At 55.3% G+C, this 15,172-nt stretch overlaps 6 protein-coding genes across 6 annotated transcripts; 4 read left to right on the forward strand and 2 right to left on the reverse strand.

The window, feature by feature from the left end:
• Nucleotides 1-4,056: 4,056 nt before the first annotated feature.
• Nucleotides 4,057-5,310, reverse strand: MAM_07829 (DUF92 domain protein; the record flags this gene model as incomplete). The annotated part of the gene is made up of 3 exons (XM_040826627.1): nucleotides 4,057-4,925; nucleotides 4,987-5,068; nucleotides 5,125-5,310. 3 exons carry the CDS (start codon nucleotides 5,308-5,310, stop codon nucleotides 4,057-4,059), a joined length of 1,137 nt encoding a protein of 378 aa, XP_040675366.1.
• Nucleotides 5,311-6,151: 841 nt separating this feature from the next.
• Nucleotides 6,152-7,093, forward strand: MAM_07830 (uncharacterized protein; the record flags this gene model as incomplete). Its single annotated transcript, XM_040826628.1, has 1 exon — nucleotides 6,152-7,093. One exon carries the CDS (start codon nucleotides 6,152-6,154, stop codon nucleotides 7,091-7,093), a length of 942 nt encoding a protein of 313 aa, XP_040675367.1.
• A 906-nt stretch (nucleotides 7,094-7,999) lies between these two features.
• MAM_07831 (Afadin/alpha-actinin-binding protein) lies at nucleotides 8,000-9,437 on the forward strand (the record flags this gene model as incomplete). The annotated part of the gene is made up of 2 exons (XM_040826629.1): nucleotides 8,000-8,182; nucleotides 8,241-9,437. The coding sequence occupies 2 exons, from the start codon at nucleotides 8,000-8,002 to the stop codon at nucleotides 9,435-9,437; spliced, it is 1,380 nt and encodes a 459-aa protein (XP_040675368.1).
• Nucleotides 9,438-9,889: 452 nt separating this feature from the next.
• On the forward strand, nucleotides 9,890-10,240 carry MAM_07832 (uncharacterized protein; the record flags this gene model as incomplete). The annotated part of the gene is made up of 1 exon (XM_040826630.1): nucleotides 9,890-10,240. The coding sequence occupies one exon, from the start codon at nucleotides 9,890-9,892 to the stop codon at nucleotides 10,238-10,240; it is 351 nt and encodes a 116-aa protein (XP_040675369.1).
• Nucleotides 10,241-10,610: 370 nt separating this feature from the next.
• On the reverse strand, nucleotides 10,611-12,538 carry MAM_07833 (serine carboxypeptidase 1; the record flags this gene model as incomplete). The annotated part of the gene is made up of 4 exons (XM_040826631.1): nucleotides 10,611-11,622; nucleotides 11,697-11,971; nucleotides 12,072-12,226; nucleotides 12,346-12,538. 4 exons carry the CDS (start codon nucleotides 12,536-12,538, stop codon nucleotides 10,611-10,613), a joined length of 1,635 nt encoding a protein of 544 aa, XP_040675370.1.
• Nucleotides 12,539-13,228: 690 nt separating this feature from the next.
• On the forward strand, nucleotides 13,229-14,761 carry MAM_07834 (transposase; the record flags this gene model as incomplete). The annotated part of the gene is made up of 1 exon (XM_040826632.1): nucleotides 13,229-14,761. The coding sequence occupies one exon, from the start codon at nucleotides 13,229-13,231 to the stop codon at nucleotides 14,759-14,761; it is 1,533 nt and encodes a 510-aa protein (XP_040675371.1).
• Nucleotides 14,762-15,172: the final 411 nt, after the last annotated feature.

Below are 15,172 nucleotides of genomic sequence, written 5' to 3' on the forward strand. Positions count from 1 at the left end.
TGTGTATCAGGGGAAGCTGCAAACACAACTCGATGTGGATGAATTTAATTCAGGCTGGTGTTCCTGAGATTCTCAAGACCTGGGGCGACGAGTCTTTTATTAACGACAGCGAGCGGACGGGACGTCGGTATCGCAAGAAAACATTTACGGTACGTTCTCTCTAAAAGTCTATCCGCACCCCCTCCCGCTCCAAAGGGAAGTCGCGGGGGACGCCAAATAACCACCGAAAGCGCCTGCAACGGTGCGACTTGCGACAAGGTATAGATAAGGAAAGATACAAAGACACAGTACAGTCAGTGGCTCGGTCGCTGGTGCCTTTAAGTGGGTGCAAAGTGTGTTCGCCGCAACGAGCCCCAAATTCCACCAATTTGAATCGTGTCATTGGCAGGGACTTGCCTTCGGAGCAGGCGACAAGGGCTGGTCGTGTAGCACGGGTATTGTCAGGATCGGAGTACTTGGGATACTTTGTTGGTTGGCTGGAAAGGGGGGGGGACGAGCCAACTCGTAGTCGAGGGGCTGGCTGCAATGGCCCGGCAGCCCTGAAAGCCCTGAAAGCCCTGACAGCCCCGAACTGGCACCAAGCGATGCGCAGCATGAGGATTGCACATCGGAATACAAAGCGGCCGGTGGAATCAATTGTTCTGATGTCCAATCGTGCCGACGCTATCACCGCTGATGTCCAATATTATTCCAAGCACGGTGCATGTATCATGTCACGCGGTGCAGGCTCAAGCAAGAAATACTACTTACTACGCTTACGCCTAAAAGGTGAAGACAAGTCGCAAGACCTTGCAGTCAGTCCGTCGTCTCCCATTTGCATGCACACGCCAGCATATGTACACGTTTTGCACGCTGGATTCAACGTCAGAGGAGGGACATTCGCGGCTAGCGGCGGCGTGTGTAGAGTGTCTGGCGTAAAGGGTCCTGCTGGAACGTGAGTTGACGCAAAACCACATGCGAGTAGGCCAAGCTGCTCCGTGCAAATGCGATGGTGAGACGCTTGAGTGATTGGGTTTCCCATTTGCACTTGCATGAAATGCCATGCTCAGCAGCCTGCATCAAGGATTCCGTGGCGACGACTGTGTGCGGTGTGCGTTGCTGGGCTGAGGCCAACGGTCAACTGCTGCTTGTTGCAACTGCAACCTCCCGAGTGCCGTCGACATCAATTGATGTCATTTCTTTCGGGTACTACTTAATGTTGGCTGCCCGCAATAACGTTACCGGGTAACCGGTACTCCGTCCATGCTCATGGCCCATGGGTCGCGTCTCCTCCATGCGGCGCCGAGTCTACGGGGGTGGCTTTCACCGTCCTTGTTTACTCAAGCACTTACTCGAGTGCTTCTTTTCTGTGCCAAGAGGCGGCTTGGCTCAACCAGGTGTCACATCGATGCACACTATTGACGCAGTCGTCTGGCCATCGTCGGGCAGATTTTGTTCGGTGGCAACTCGTCTTACGGGGCACTCGAGAACTTCGTTTGCCTCTTCAGATGCAACATGCCCAAAGGATTCATGTTGGATGCCCTTCATCGTCATGTTTGGGGTTTCGCCGACACCGACAGTGGACACCCGTCGAACCGACACTGCACGGCATCGTCATGGCTCTTCAAGTCCAGCTGTCCACGACCTCAAGTACAACGGTGTGGAGGAGTGGCGGGCGCAAGTCGCCGTCCTCGTGCTCGTCGTTTTTCCTTCCGACGGCCGCTTTCCAGGTGCCCGGCCGTGAGGCATCCCGGAGGCTTGGCGCTGTGGCGGCTGTAGGTGGTGACGGGCGCGCCTGCCCAGTCGGTGCTCGATTGTTCTTACTCAAGTACAGCACTGGAGGGCGCCTGCTGCAGAGTGCTGTCGCAGGGCACTTGGGGGAGCAGAGCCCTGCGGAAATGGGCAATGGGCGCCCAACCGTGCTGGAGCGACGCCTCGCTCGGCGTGACGCTGCCGTTGTCTTGGCCGGCATCCCCAAGACGGACGGCCATCGATCGTCATGGTTCAGACCTGCGGACCGACTCCAGGTGCATCACGTTCCATTTATATTTGTTATTTGGTACTCCGTAGCACTCCGTCTTTGCCTGCGTGGGCGCCCCGTCTCAAAGACTGGCTCATTTCCGGCCGGATGTCCCCAGCCCGGCCAGCAAGACCCGGGGGGACCCAAAGGCCCTTGGCCAATTTCGATCCGACCCCTAGGGTGCTGTCTTGGCTCCTTTTTTCTGTTTGTCTGCTTCACTGGGCATGTGCGAACAAATGCCAAATGCCACATGTCAACCCTTTGCGTCATTCCTGTCGCCTGCCGATTATCCGCATTTTTTTCGAGCTGTCCCGCCCCGTACGCGTCGAGGCATCCCACATCACGAGACACCGTGTCTTACCACGCTGCACCTTCATCGATTTCTCCCCAGCCCGGACTGTCAGGCGCGGCCACCCCCAGACACCTAGAACCTTTTTTAGTTATTTTCTTTATTTTGCAGGTTTCCAACCAGCCTTCCAACTCTTCGGGCGTGAGAACTGGCTCCATTGTCGTCGCCACTTAACCTAAACTTACCAAACCCCCTTGTTCTTGGTCAACATCTTATCGCGTGACGCTGATTGGCGGCAATCTCCCGAAATCGCTCAACCGGAAAGGGTCAAGTCCCCTCGGAGCATCGCGGGAGACGAGGATAGTTTTTTCCCCTTTTTCCTTTTTTTCATTTTTTTTTATTTTATAAATCGACATCTTAGGCGTACAACGACCACAGTCGTCGTCTACCTCTCAACACACATCGCGAATCAGGTGCTTCTAGGGTTTCATTGCCCTGCATTGCGTTGAGGTGTTATAGATGCAGGGCGTTGTACGGAGTAATGCAGTCACGCAGCCAGCTAGTCTAAGAATACATTGCATACCAAAGTGCCTCGGTAGCCGTGTACCTACCTTGGCTGGTACTTACTTGTCTTGTCTCGGCATCGACAGCCCGGTCGACCGCCCAGGGCCCCTTGATGTACTTCATGAGTACTCCGTACTTACTTAAAGTAGAGACATTCTAAACCAGCGCCTCGGAACACCGGCAAGCCAGGCGCTTTTGGTGCTTGATTGCACAGTCGCAGACGATGAACAACACTGTGTACTAACCCAGTCCCAGGTCAGTTCTCCCTTCCCGGACTCCAGGTCAGAGCAAGTACGGAGTATGTAAAAGACAATGAAAATAATAACAAGAACCAGACATAATTGATACGCACCCCTGCTCACCATGATATCACGCCCCCCCACTCCCCCATGGACCCCTTTTCCCGTCCATTTATTCTGCAGGTATTACGACACAGAATGACACTTTTTGGTTCCTGATTTCCGGACACGGCCATTGGTAAAACGCGCCCTTCGCCCAATCTTTGACGACGGAAGACGCTATAATAACCACAAGAAATCTAAGAGGAGGATCGACATTCCTCCCCCCGCGCTTTCCCCCCTCCCCACCTCGTTTTTTGCCTTTTGTTCTCCCGATCCCGGACCGAGGGATCTTTGAGAAGGACCATGCGACATTTGTGGAGCCTCGCGGATCTCGCACAGGCGACCTGAGCTGGCCGTTGATAAGTCTGTTTGACAAGTGATGTGATTTGCTGGCTTTATTTTTCGGTAGTCAGCAGCATGAATAAGTTCCGAACATGTGCTTTGCTTCACTGCCAAACTCAAACTCGGCAGTATTGCTGGCACAGAATAGCGCTTGTGCAACAAGCGAGAACGATCTCCGCCCGAGTTTTTGGTTGAACTGGATGAAACTGACTGGCTAGTAAAGTCCTTCTGCCCTTACAGAGAAAACTTAACCTGGCTCTTACTCAGGGGGTGTCTGTCTAATGATTTCGACCGGAAGACTTCGGCAGAAACGCCAAACTGCCAGGTACCAGATTTCCTCAGATCCCACGTCTCCTCTGCTACCACCAGCTGCAACCACCGTAAAATGCTGTACTCCCCATGCACCTAGATATCCCAGCGTACGTCCTCCATGAGTCTACCGGAGAGACATGCTTCCCAAAACGGACGCGCAAAGTGTGCAGAGGTGCCTTGATCTACATGTCGCATCCAGGCGTCCCATGTCAAGGACGAAATATCGACTCAAGAGGCACTCCCCAATACCAGCCGGCCACGCCCATAGCCCCCACGCTCATGATAGCTGCCATGAGAAAGTTGACGTCGTTGTTATCCAGCAGGTCCCATCCGCTCTCAATGACCCTTGACGGTCGTTGGTCCCCGAAGCTGGGTCGTCGATGCTTATTCTCGAGGTTGTACTTGTCTTGGCCGTCATCTTCATCGTCGATAGCCGAGCAATCTAAGTTGTCGGCTCCGGGCTTGCTTCCATCCCCGCCGTCCACAGCAGCCTCTCTTGCAGCACGGCTTGTTGCAGATACCAGCACGCGGTTACCACCCTCACCCTCGACGATCTTGCCGGATCGTACATCCCTGACCGATCGTTGGAACACGCCTCCGAGGAAGCTGTCGAGGACACTCCCTAATGTACCCCAGATCACAAGGCCGCCCATAAACATGCGCCTCTGGGCTAGGGTCCACGGCGCACCGCCGCCGAGAGTTGGTGCCGTTTCAGGAGTGCATGCAGGCAGGAATACCATTGAGGCGGCAACTATGACCATGGACCCAAAGAGGCCGGCCGCCAACCCAAGTAGCGTGATGCCTCCGTTTGTTCCACGGGGGACCTTCCGTAGCGTCAAGGACGTTATCAATCTCGGCTCGCTCCTGGACAGGATGCCCAACTCTGAGCTGAATGTATCGGCGGCCACAGCCGCGTAGTTTGCAATGATGCCCACGACCAAGAGGTCGCCACCCCACGAATAGCACATGGTGCCTTCAGGGTTCGGGGTATTCGGGTCGGCGTATGCGGCGGCTCTGGCTCGAAGTTGACAGCCGTGGGCCACGGTAAATATCGACGCCATTAAAGAATTTGCAAATACTACACGTCGCAGATTAGTATGGACTCCTGGGCTCTAGACACTGAGCGGGCATCATCGCACCTTGGACGTGGGTTCTTGGGCCTTCTCCGCCCGAGCTGCCCTTGGAGTGCAGAGTCAATGTAGCCTTGACATTCTCTTTAACCTGCCTTGACGTGTTAGCATCCCGAGTCGCGGAGCACTGGGCAAGCCAGTCCATACACGTGTCACCCGCGTGCCTGCCAGGAAGAACACGCAAAGCAGCGCAAAGGGCAGATTCCACGGATGGTAGGCATGAGCAATGGCCGTGAGCGTCGCGGCGAAAATGCCAGCGGGCGTTAGGGAGTTCTTGCTCCAAGCTCGCAAAATAAGAGCGAGAGTCGCCGGAAAGGCGATAATCAGCTTCATGGCAAGCGGAAATGGACGGCAAGTCCGGGCAAGCGGGAGCGGTTGGCGATTGCCGGAGCTGTCAGAGGCGGGCGTTGTTTGGCTGACGTCGAAGGAAACCAGAAGTCAGGTTGACGTGTTCCGGACTGGGGCCGTAGATGTATGGCTGCCAGGCGCGATGGTACGGCCGACTGAGCTTGACTATCCTCCAGGGCTCACAAAAGAAGTTCATATATGACAAGAATGCACATGGAATTTTTGAAATAAGCACACCATCATCTACAGACCATTTGATTTGGGTTGGTAGGGTTCATCCCCCGCTCTCGCGCTTTAACATTGAAACGAATTGCCATCTCGTGACAACCAAGGCACCATCGCAACGTCAAAGTTACTCTGTTATAAATTGAACTGATGCATATGAAATTCGATCCAGGAGCTCTGTTGGAAACTTTGTCTCTACAACTTTTCTACCTTCTCTCGAAGCTTCCCGTCGCAGATTCATTGGGCGGTAGTGACCACACTGTATATCGTTCTAGTCGTTGATTCCGGTGATTCGCTGAAGCGCGCCATAATGGCAGTGTCACGCAGAAACAGAATGGAAACACTGACCGTAAACTGCAGTCTATATTCTGTGGCAGGTATAGCGTGAACCGAGAAATGCCAAGTCGCGTGCTCGCGAAACGTTTCTTCGAAATGATGTCGTGTACAGTGTGGGTAGGAACTGGAGAAGTATGTAAGTTAATCGATAAGGTGTGGAGTGAAACTTTTTCCCATTCCGACTCCGAAATCCGTCATCTTCCACGAAAACGTATCCTAGCAGCCAATTGTTGATCTCGCGAGGAAGAATTTCAATCTGCCTGGGATGGCTCCAAGCGACGCAGCAAGCGATCAGTTCGCCGTTCTGCCTATTCGCATGCCTCCCGTCCCTTCGTTTCCTCATAGCGCGGTCCACGAAGTTCGCGTTCGTCGAAATGCACCAAAGATCCCTACCGCAAACGACTCGCGAAGTCTTTTCCTGAAGAATATCCCTGCAGATAGTACCGAGCCTCACTTCAGGGCAGTATTTACCAATCTCGTAGGCGCTGGCCGCTTCGAAACCATTTTATTCGACGATGAACCCACAACGGCATTGCCTGTTGACCCAGCTCAGGCAACAAAGATGCAAGGCTTCGCGCGAAAACGAAAGATGACAGATGTCGAAGCCGAGGAGAGGAACCGAGAGGAGCAAGCTGCCCAGCTGCCGCAGATATGGACAAGAAAATTGCACAGGAGCAGTGGCACTGCGGTGGTCTTACTGGCCGACGAGAAGAGCCTCCATTTGGTGCTCAGGGCGATCGCAAAGGTCCAGAAAAGCAAAAAATACCCCGTGTGGGGGGAAAATCTGGCAGACAAAGTTCCAGAACTAGGATCGTCGTGGGTATTAAGACATCTACAACTGTCCCGAGTTGATAAATCTGCCACCCAAGCGGCCGTCCACGCCTTCTTTCACGCATACAACCGCAAGGAGAAGGAGGCTATTGAATTAGCCAAGAGGCTTCGCAACGAGCCCGACGAGGATGGCTTCGTCACAGTCACACGGGGTGGAAGAGCGGCACCCGCCAGCCGCAGCGAAGCGGAAGAGGCAAAGCAGCGAATGGCAGACAAGGCTGCCAAGAAGAAATCCGATTTGAAGAACTTTTACCGATTCCAACTGCGCGAGGAGCGCAAGAAGGAGCAAGCAGCTCTTCTTCGACGATTCGAAGAGGACAGACGAAAGGTTGATGCGATGCGAGAGAAGCGCGGCAAGTTCAAACCAGAGACCTGAAATGCCGCACCTCGTGTGATGAGGCCGGACGTATGTGCAGCTCTGTTTCTTGTTCAGTCCCATTATTCCCTTCCAAACATGATGACGCCGCGGGGCCATCAAAGCGCTAAAACCGATCTGAGCAACTCGCTTCTGTCGTTTGGCGTATGCCGAAAAAAACCGCGTTACAAAACAATCTTCTCAATCTCGTCTGAAGATGATGTTGCTCCTTCATGTGCTGCTCAAGCCAGATGGTGATGATGTATCAGCGAGCTAACACCTGTCGCAGGACCTAAAGCCGTGTACGAGGGAGCCTTCCGAGCTTCACTCGTACACACCGCAGGCTTGAGCCTGCGCTCCTCATTGATCGCCGCCCGCCGGCTGTCCACGTGCTACAATGACTTTTTGGTCAGCGCACTTTGGGCTTCTTGGGACGCGCGGTAAGAAAGCTTCATGAGAAACGCTACAGAGTCTGCAACGGATCATCTTTCCATCACGACTACTTGACCAACAGATTTAGCCATCGGATCAAGGTCAGACTCTGGAACCATCAAGCACCCCAAGATGTAGGACTATGGAATCGCATGGTCAATTTAGAACTGTGCATAAATGAGTCAACCAAATCAAGTTGTACATGATCCTAGGTACCAGGTAGTTATCCCGTATTATTGAGTTCAAAGATGCGCCCGGTCCTGTTATAGCAAGTCCAACTATATGCTAGATGCGCTTAGTCAGCAACCCTCGCCTCCTTTTGTTTACTTCCCCCACATGGCAACCAAACAACCGGCTCGTCGCACGGGACCTTTGGGAACAAATCGAATCCGTCTTGCATGACAGCCATCTCAAGAAGACGTTCTCTGCAAATCTGCGTGTGGCGTAATGATATTCCAGAACTGAACAGACACTTGCTCACCCGGAACGACTGCCATGGTCGACACAGAGAGCCTGCGTACAGCGTCTCTGTACATCAACAACCAACTTCTCTCACGAGGATTGCTGCGCGACGGCGACACAATCGACTTTGCCAGCGCAGGAAAATGTAGCGAGGATAGCGCAGCCCTTTCGGCGCGCATCATTAGCATTCTGAACGACTTGATCATCCGGCGAGATGTAAGCTCTGCCACTTCCAGTCCCGGCGCACACACGAACAGACTAACAACATGTGCAGCGAGATGCCGAACATCGAGAGTCTCTTTCCACGGCGATGAGAGCCCTGCGTGCCGAAAACTTGAAGCTCACAGGCGATACGACTCGTTTGGCCGAAAGACACGCAGAGGCACAACGCAAAGCCGACATTGCAACAGCAGCAGAAACCATGCTGAGGACGCAACTCAAGTCGGCAGAGACCAACGCCAGGGCGCTGAGAGAAGACGTTGCGCGTATGAAGTCGCTCGTCGCGCAGTCCCGAGCTTCGTGCGCCACAGAAGTCCGCAGGCGCGACCGCCAAATAGACACCTTGAAGAGACAGCTGGGAGAAGCCGGCCGCTCGCGAGGCTCCAGGGGCAGTCCGGCAGTGACGACGGTCACGGTGACTGGCGAAATCGGTGCAGAAAAGGACCGTGAGAATCTGGAACGGGGCTTGGCCGGCCGCGAATCCGCGCTGCAGAGCGAGACGAATACAACGCTGTCCAAGTTGGCGCAGCAGCTGGCCGAAGAAAACGACGCACTGCTGCGTGTGATGCAGCAGGCGATGGTGCAGCTACGCGACATGAGCGGGTGCGCGGAGGATAGCAAGGAGCAAGCCGAGGTCGACAAGAGACCGAGTTGCGACGATGTAGCGGCGGACTTGGACGTGATCATGGGTCATATGAGGACGATATTGACCAATCCGTCGTTTGCCCCCATTGAGGAGGTCATGGTTAGGGAGGAAGAGATCAACCGGCTCAAGACGGGTTGGGTGAAGATGGAAACCCGGTGGAAAGACGCAGTGCACCTGATGGACGGATGGCGAAAGAGAATGGCCGCCAGCGGCAAACCTGTCTGTGACGAGGAACTCCGGATTGGCCTACGATTAAGCCCCGTGCGTGTCAACGATGTTGAGGAAACACGAGGCGCCGGCATGGGGCTATCCGTCGTCAAGGAGGAGTCGGACGAACAAACACAAGACTTGATGCGCTCTCCTTGTCCGGCTGACGATGATCGCCGTCAGCTGATATTCCAAGTTCCTGGCGACGGGTACGAACCGGCAGTGGAGGACTATGAAAGCGAAACGACGGACTGTGAAGAAGATGTTCCAGCCGATGAGCGTGTCGCGGTCACAGACAACAATGGCACGTCAAGCGGCACGGGGCCGGGGCCGGAGCCGGAATTCCAGCATTCGGAGGACTCCTTGGAATCCATACCTCTGCCCAGCCGCCTCAGCTAAGTCCTCTCCGCAATTCAAGCTCGGCTGGGAACCGCGGTGTCCCGAAAAGCGGGAAGCCGCAGTCAATTGCCGGCGCGCCGGGCGGCGTTGAACAGGAAACTGACCGGAACCGAGCCCCAGAGCCAAAGTCGATGAGGTCATTGCCAGTTCGGCCCAGGCCACTCATACCGCTGTCCAGGTTGCCCAACAAGGTCCAACGAGCGGGCGAACGTCCTCGATCTCCCTCGAGGACATCACTAGATGACGCACTGCTTCCCAAACGAGACGTCGAGACCGTCGAGCGGGAGGGAGTCGAGGGTCCCGACGAGATTTCCCAAGACAAAGCCGAGCCTGGAGGAACGCAAGCAGGCCCAACAGCTACGGCACAGCGACGAGCGAAAGGCCGGATCGCATCCCAGCCGATGCCACCACGTCGCCCTGCTGAGCCCAGGGCACAGCAAAGCCCCCTGACAATGTCGAATATCGCCGCGAAGCTGGCCGCGTCCGAGAAGGGGGCAGATGCTGCGCGCGTGCGGGCCAAACTACGCGCGGCGCGCGGTTCGGCAAGGGGCGTGTCCCGGCCGACCATGCCTCGATCGAGCCCAAACGACGCGGCAATGCCCAACACGCGAGAGCGAGCGAGTCCCGAACGCAAAGTTGCAGAGGGCCGCGATGCTGAAGAGCAATCTCGCGTCACGTCAGCAGCGACGGACAAGCCGGAGAAGCGAAAACGAGACCGCAAGGTCGGCAAGAGGGCGTCGAGGCGACGAAGCACACTTAGTCCACGGGAATTGGAGACTCTCATCTCGGGCACTACGCAGTGAACAGCACTCACACTGGAGTTGGGGCTATGTTGTCCATCTAGCATGGGCCGCTGGGGAGGCTGCGGAACGTGAGCGAATCTATTAGCAAGGCATGATATGAGTTTTTGGTCACGTTATGAATTGAATTGAATCCTACTCTGACAAGATGAGGTCACTGCCGGGCATTTCGTGAGTTGGTTCACGAGGCAGGCGACACAGCACAACCTTGCACGAGTTGCGCCTCAGGGCGACACCCATTGTGGCTCACGTTGGGGGGAAACGGTTGCATGTACGCAATTACTATGGACGTGTCATTGACATTTACCACACAGCAGCCTGTCGTCGTGCCACGCTTCACCGCGTCCACCGGCGCGGCGCGCTTCTCGTTGGCCTACATCGGCGGCGCCGTGCCCTTCCCCAGAGGTCCATCAGGCTGAGGGACGCCCGGGTCGGTGCTGAAGGGCTTCTTGCTGCTCAGCGAGTCGACACGGCCCAGAAGGAACTCCAGGTGACGGAACGCGGCGCTGGGGGCGTACTGGGGGACCATGTGGCCGGCCATGGACACGCCGACGTACGTGAGGCCGCGCTCGGTGCGGGTGGTCCCGAAGACGCCGGCGCCGGCAATGGTTCCCGGCTCGCCGGCGCTGTGGTACGGGACGTAGAAGGGCTCGGTGGGCGGCTCCTGGAAGCCGAGCTTGCCGCCAAAGGTCATGTTTTGGATGGCCATGAGGGTGGCGTTTGCGAGCAGGACGAAGTCGAGGGCGCCGTGGGCGACGACGACGTTTTTGGTCCTGTCGACGACGCTGCCGAGGACGGTGGCGCTGGAGGGGGGGGAGCGGTCGCCGTTGACGAAGACGGGGCCGCCGCACGACTTCCAGTCCCTGTCGGGGGGCGCGTTGATGGCCCTTTTGACGTCCTGGCGGTCGAAGTAGACGGAGGCTCCCTTTGGCAGGTAGGTGAAGCTGCCGGGGAAGCCGAGGACGTCCCAGAGCAGGGGGCAGGTCGTGGCCACCTGGTAGACGTCGAAGCAGGGGTTGATGTGGGTGACTGCTTCCTGGATGCTGTCGGCGAGCAGGTAGTTGCCGCACTCTGGTCGGGGCTGGTCCGTCCTGGGATCGATGCCGGGGAGGGGGTCCGGGAGGTGGCTGGTCGGCGGGTACACGAGGTGCTTGGCGCGGACGTCGGCGTATCCGCAGTCCCTGTCGACGTCGTGGATGTGCTTGGTGAAGGAGTCGTTGAGGGGGAACAGGTTGCGGTGGTGGTCGACGAAGGGCACGACGGTGAGTTCGGTCGCGCGGTCGTCGATGATGGAAGGGTCGTAGATGAGCATGCCCCTGACGTCGAAATACTTGGTGTCGTTGGCGTCGATCATGGCCTTGGCAATGTACGGGCAGAACATGCCGCTGGGAGTTTGCCGGGTTGCGTTATTTTCTCTTCCTTCCTCATGTTTGTCCAGGCCGAGGGGGGATTCTCTTACGCGTACGACTCGCCCGTGATGTATAACCTGTACCCCTGCATGGAAAAGGTGTCGATGAAGTTCTCAAAGAAGCCCATGAACTGGCGGGCAACATCCTCCTCATCTTGGGCCGTCACGGTGCCGGTGGAGAAGCCGGTGTTGATGGGCTGCTCGACCCAGAGGACGTTGGTGAGATGGTGCCATCCCCACGGGTTGGGGACGGGTCTGTACGTGCCATACTGCCACAGGAAAGGGCCGTTTTCCTGGATGAGGCCCTCGAGGGACGAGCAGCCGGGCTGCGTGTACCCGTCAGCAATCCGCCTCGGGGCGCGTGCGTGGCGCAACCAGCCGCGGACCGGACCGGCGCCGGGAGAGGCGAGGAGGGACACTGCTTACGCCGCCGTTGAGCCAGATGACAATCTCCTTGTCGACGTTGGGGTTCGGGCATGGTTGGAACCAAAAGTAGAACTTGTCCCGTCCGTCCAGGTCTTTGGAAATGGACATGCGGCCGGCATACGCCTCGCCGATGTCAAAGTCGACATCGGGAATTGCTGTTCCGTTGAGTTTGTACTCTGCCATGCGCGCACCCATCAGCACTGGCACCTTCTTTCCGGGAGACGGCGGCGGGCCCACGACCAAGGCGACTCGTGAGCCGCGGTTCGTGACGTACTCTTGGTGTTTTCGCTCTCGAACCTGCTGGCAACCGGGCCGTGGCGCGTCCACCTGTCAAACGGCACTCCTGGGTGAGCTCTGGCCTTCTGAATATTTCTTCCGCCTGAGTTTCGGATGGCTGGGCCGGCGCGGGCAGAGACGCCGGCGGCCACGGCGGCGGCCACGGAAGCGGCCAACGACAGCCAACGCATCTTCGTCTTTCAATTGCCCTCGCGTCTCCCAAAGTTAGAAACTTGAAAGGCGGCCTCTTCGGAACCGTCCAAGCATGGGGAGACTCGGGGTGAAAGGGCGTCATCCTTTTTCTTGTGCCCGAGCCGTCTGAGACCAGGCAGCACAACTCTGGCGGATACGAGAACCAAGCCCACACGCGTCGAGATATGCACTGCGTCATGCCTCCTCATTGTGGGGAGCGGGTGAGCACGCCAGCACCATGATAGGCAGCTGGGTTTGCAACAAGGGACAGGGGCAGAGTTTATTGTCTGTCTCGAGCCTTTCCCGTTCGAGGAGACGAAGTCAGTCTAGATGATGCCTCTTGTTACACGACCGTGGTACCGAGTAGCTGAACGACAATCCTGCAGCTAGAGCAGCCAATAGGCAATGTACGTTGCACAGTCGTATAGGCCGTTGCGCATTTCGTACCATTCCACGGACAGATGGATGCTGCTGCTCATCGGCCAGCAGCGACGAATGGCGCGTTGGAGCGCTTCCAGAAGCAAAACAAACTCATCTATCCGGCGCAACCAGGATAGTTAATCGTGCCCGCCCCACTTTATGTGGTTCGGCTAGCAAAAGCCCTCACCACCAAAGGTGGTGCTCGACAGCAAGGCGGGCCGGACACCAAGGCGGGCCAATTTTCAACCTAGACGCGTTGAACCGCGAAAATGGCTGCAACTAGCGTCCAAACGGCAAAAAGCGATGTCGAATTACGTGTCAACGAGGCTCTTGAGTATATTGAGGAAAATCCAGGTGCAAAAATTCGCTCTGTGGCGAAGAAATTCAACGTGCCTCGTAGCCGGCTTCAACGACGTGCTAACGGCGTTCCTGCTAGGAAAGGCCATCCAGCAAGAAATACAATGCTTTCACGAGAAGAGGAAGTTGCTTTATGTAACTATATCGATCGCCTTGATAAGGCCAACTTCGCTGTACGACCTGAATTCATTACAGATGCTGCAAATTACATCCTAAAAGAGAGGGCATCGTCAACTGCCCCGCCTAGGCAAGTTGGAACGCGATGGACTACACGCTTTATCCAGCGGCATCACTATCATAAAGGTCTTCAAAAAAAGATTGATTCAAGTCGAAAAGCTTCAGAAGATGTGACAAGAGCTCTTTCTTATTACAACAAGCTTAAAGAGGCTATTCAGCAGTACGGAGTCCCTCCTGAAGATATCTGGAATATGGATGAGACTGGCTTTCGTATTGGAATGGGAAAGGACCATTTAGTTGTTACAAAGCGAAGAAGAGCGCATCTATTTTCAATGCCAGAAAACAGGGAGACTGCAACAGCAATAGAATGCATTTCTGCTGGCGGCAAAGTTATTCCTGCCTTTCTTATCCTTACAGGGCAAAAACACATGGAGTCCTGGTATCGGATAAAGGAGCTTGAAGCTAATACCAAAATAACAGTCTCACCAACCGGCTTTACGAATGACGAAATTGCAGTTGCTTGGATACAGCATTTTCAGGAATTTGCAACGCCAATAGGCAGATATCGCCTTTTAATCCTAGATGGCCACGGATCACACCATACAATTGAATTCGTTGAATACTGCGAACAGCACGATATAATTCCCTTTGCGTTGCCCTCGCACCTTACACACATCCTTCAACCTCTTGATGTTGTGATATTTCAGCCACTAAAGCATTATCATGCAAAGGCGTTGGATATCATTGTTCGAGACGGCGTGTTGAATATTACAAAGATTGAATTCCTTGCTTGCATTCAAGCTGTACGAAAACAAGCTTTCAAGACTACTACTATTCTCACAGCCTTTCGAAAAACTGGAATTTCACCCTACAATCCACAGCCTGTAATTGAGGCCCTTGAACAACGAGCTGCAATTTACACATCAACACCATCGCCGCCGCCGTTATATCACAACAACTCTTCCGACTTTGAGACGCCCACAACACTCAGGCAGATAAATAAGGTTGCCAACAAGCTAGGGGAGGTATTAGAAGACGATACATCCCTTGAGCCTGAGTTTGCACGCAATATCAGTCGTTTTATCCGCGGCTCTCTTATTGCAGCTACTGAGCTTATACAGACGAAGAGCCTGGCGCGGACGGGATGCGGATGGCATGCAAAGAACGGGCTTGTCCAACGCCATCAAAAGGGGGCTTGGCCCACTGGCCGTGCTCGCCCCCATCATCTGTCTAGTATTACTATATCGCCTCGCTGGAATTGCCGCTAATCAAAATCCCGCAATCTCGAGGCCCGACCTGAATTTCTTTGTCATTGCGGCGAGGAGGACCCGTCCGGGACACGCGAACGAGTCCGCCGTTTGGACCCCACATCCGCGGATCCCTCGGACGTCGCGCCGCGCCGATTTCCTATTTAGGAAGGTCCTTGCAGAGTGCCCGAGCCAAGGAGGCATGGCCCGAAGACTAGGACGGCTGCAGTTTTTTCTTGCCCGTCTCTTTCATGGAAACCCGAGGCCATGATTCGCTAGGACTGTCTCGTTTGTCTGTTTGGGTGTTTGCAATGTGCGGACGCCAAATTGCCGACGATCTGGTGTTTCTTTCTTCTTCGACCTTTTTCTTCGCCAGTACCATACCAAGAGAATCAATCAATGATTGCGAGGACAATACTCAAGAAAATACCA

The sequence above is a fragment of the Metarhizium album genome (genome assembly GCF_000804445.1).
Source record: "Metarhizium album ARSEF 1941 chromosome Unknown scaffold_37, whole genome shotgun sequence".
Classification (NCBI taxonomy): domain Eukaryota; kingdom Fungi; phylum Ascomycota; class Sordariomycetes; order Hypocreales; family Clavicipitaceae; genus Metarhizium; species Metarhizium album.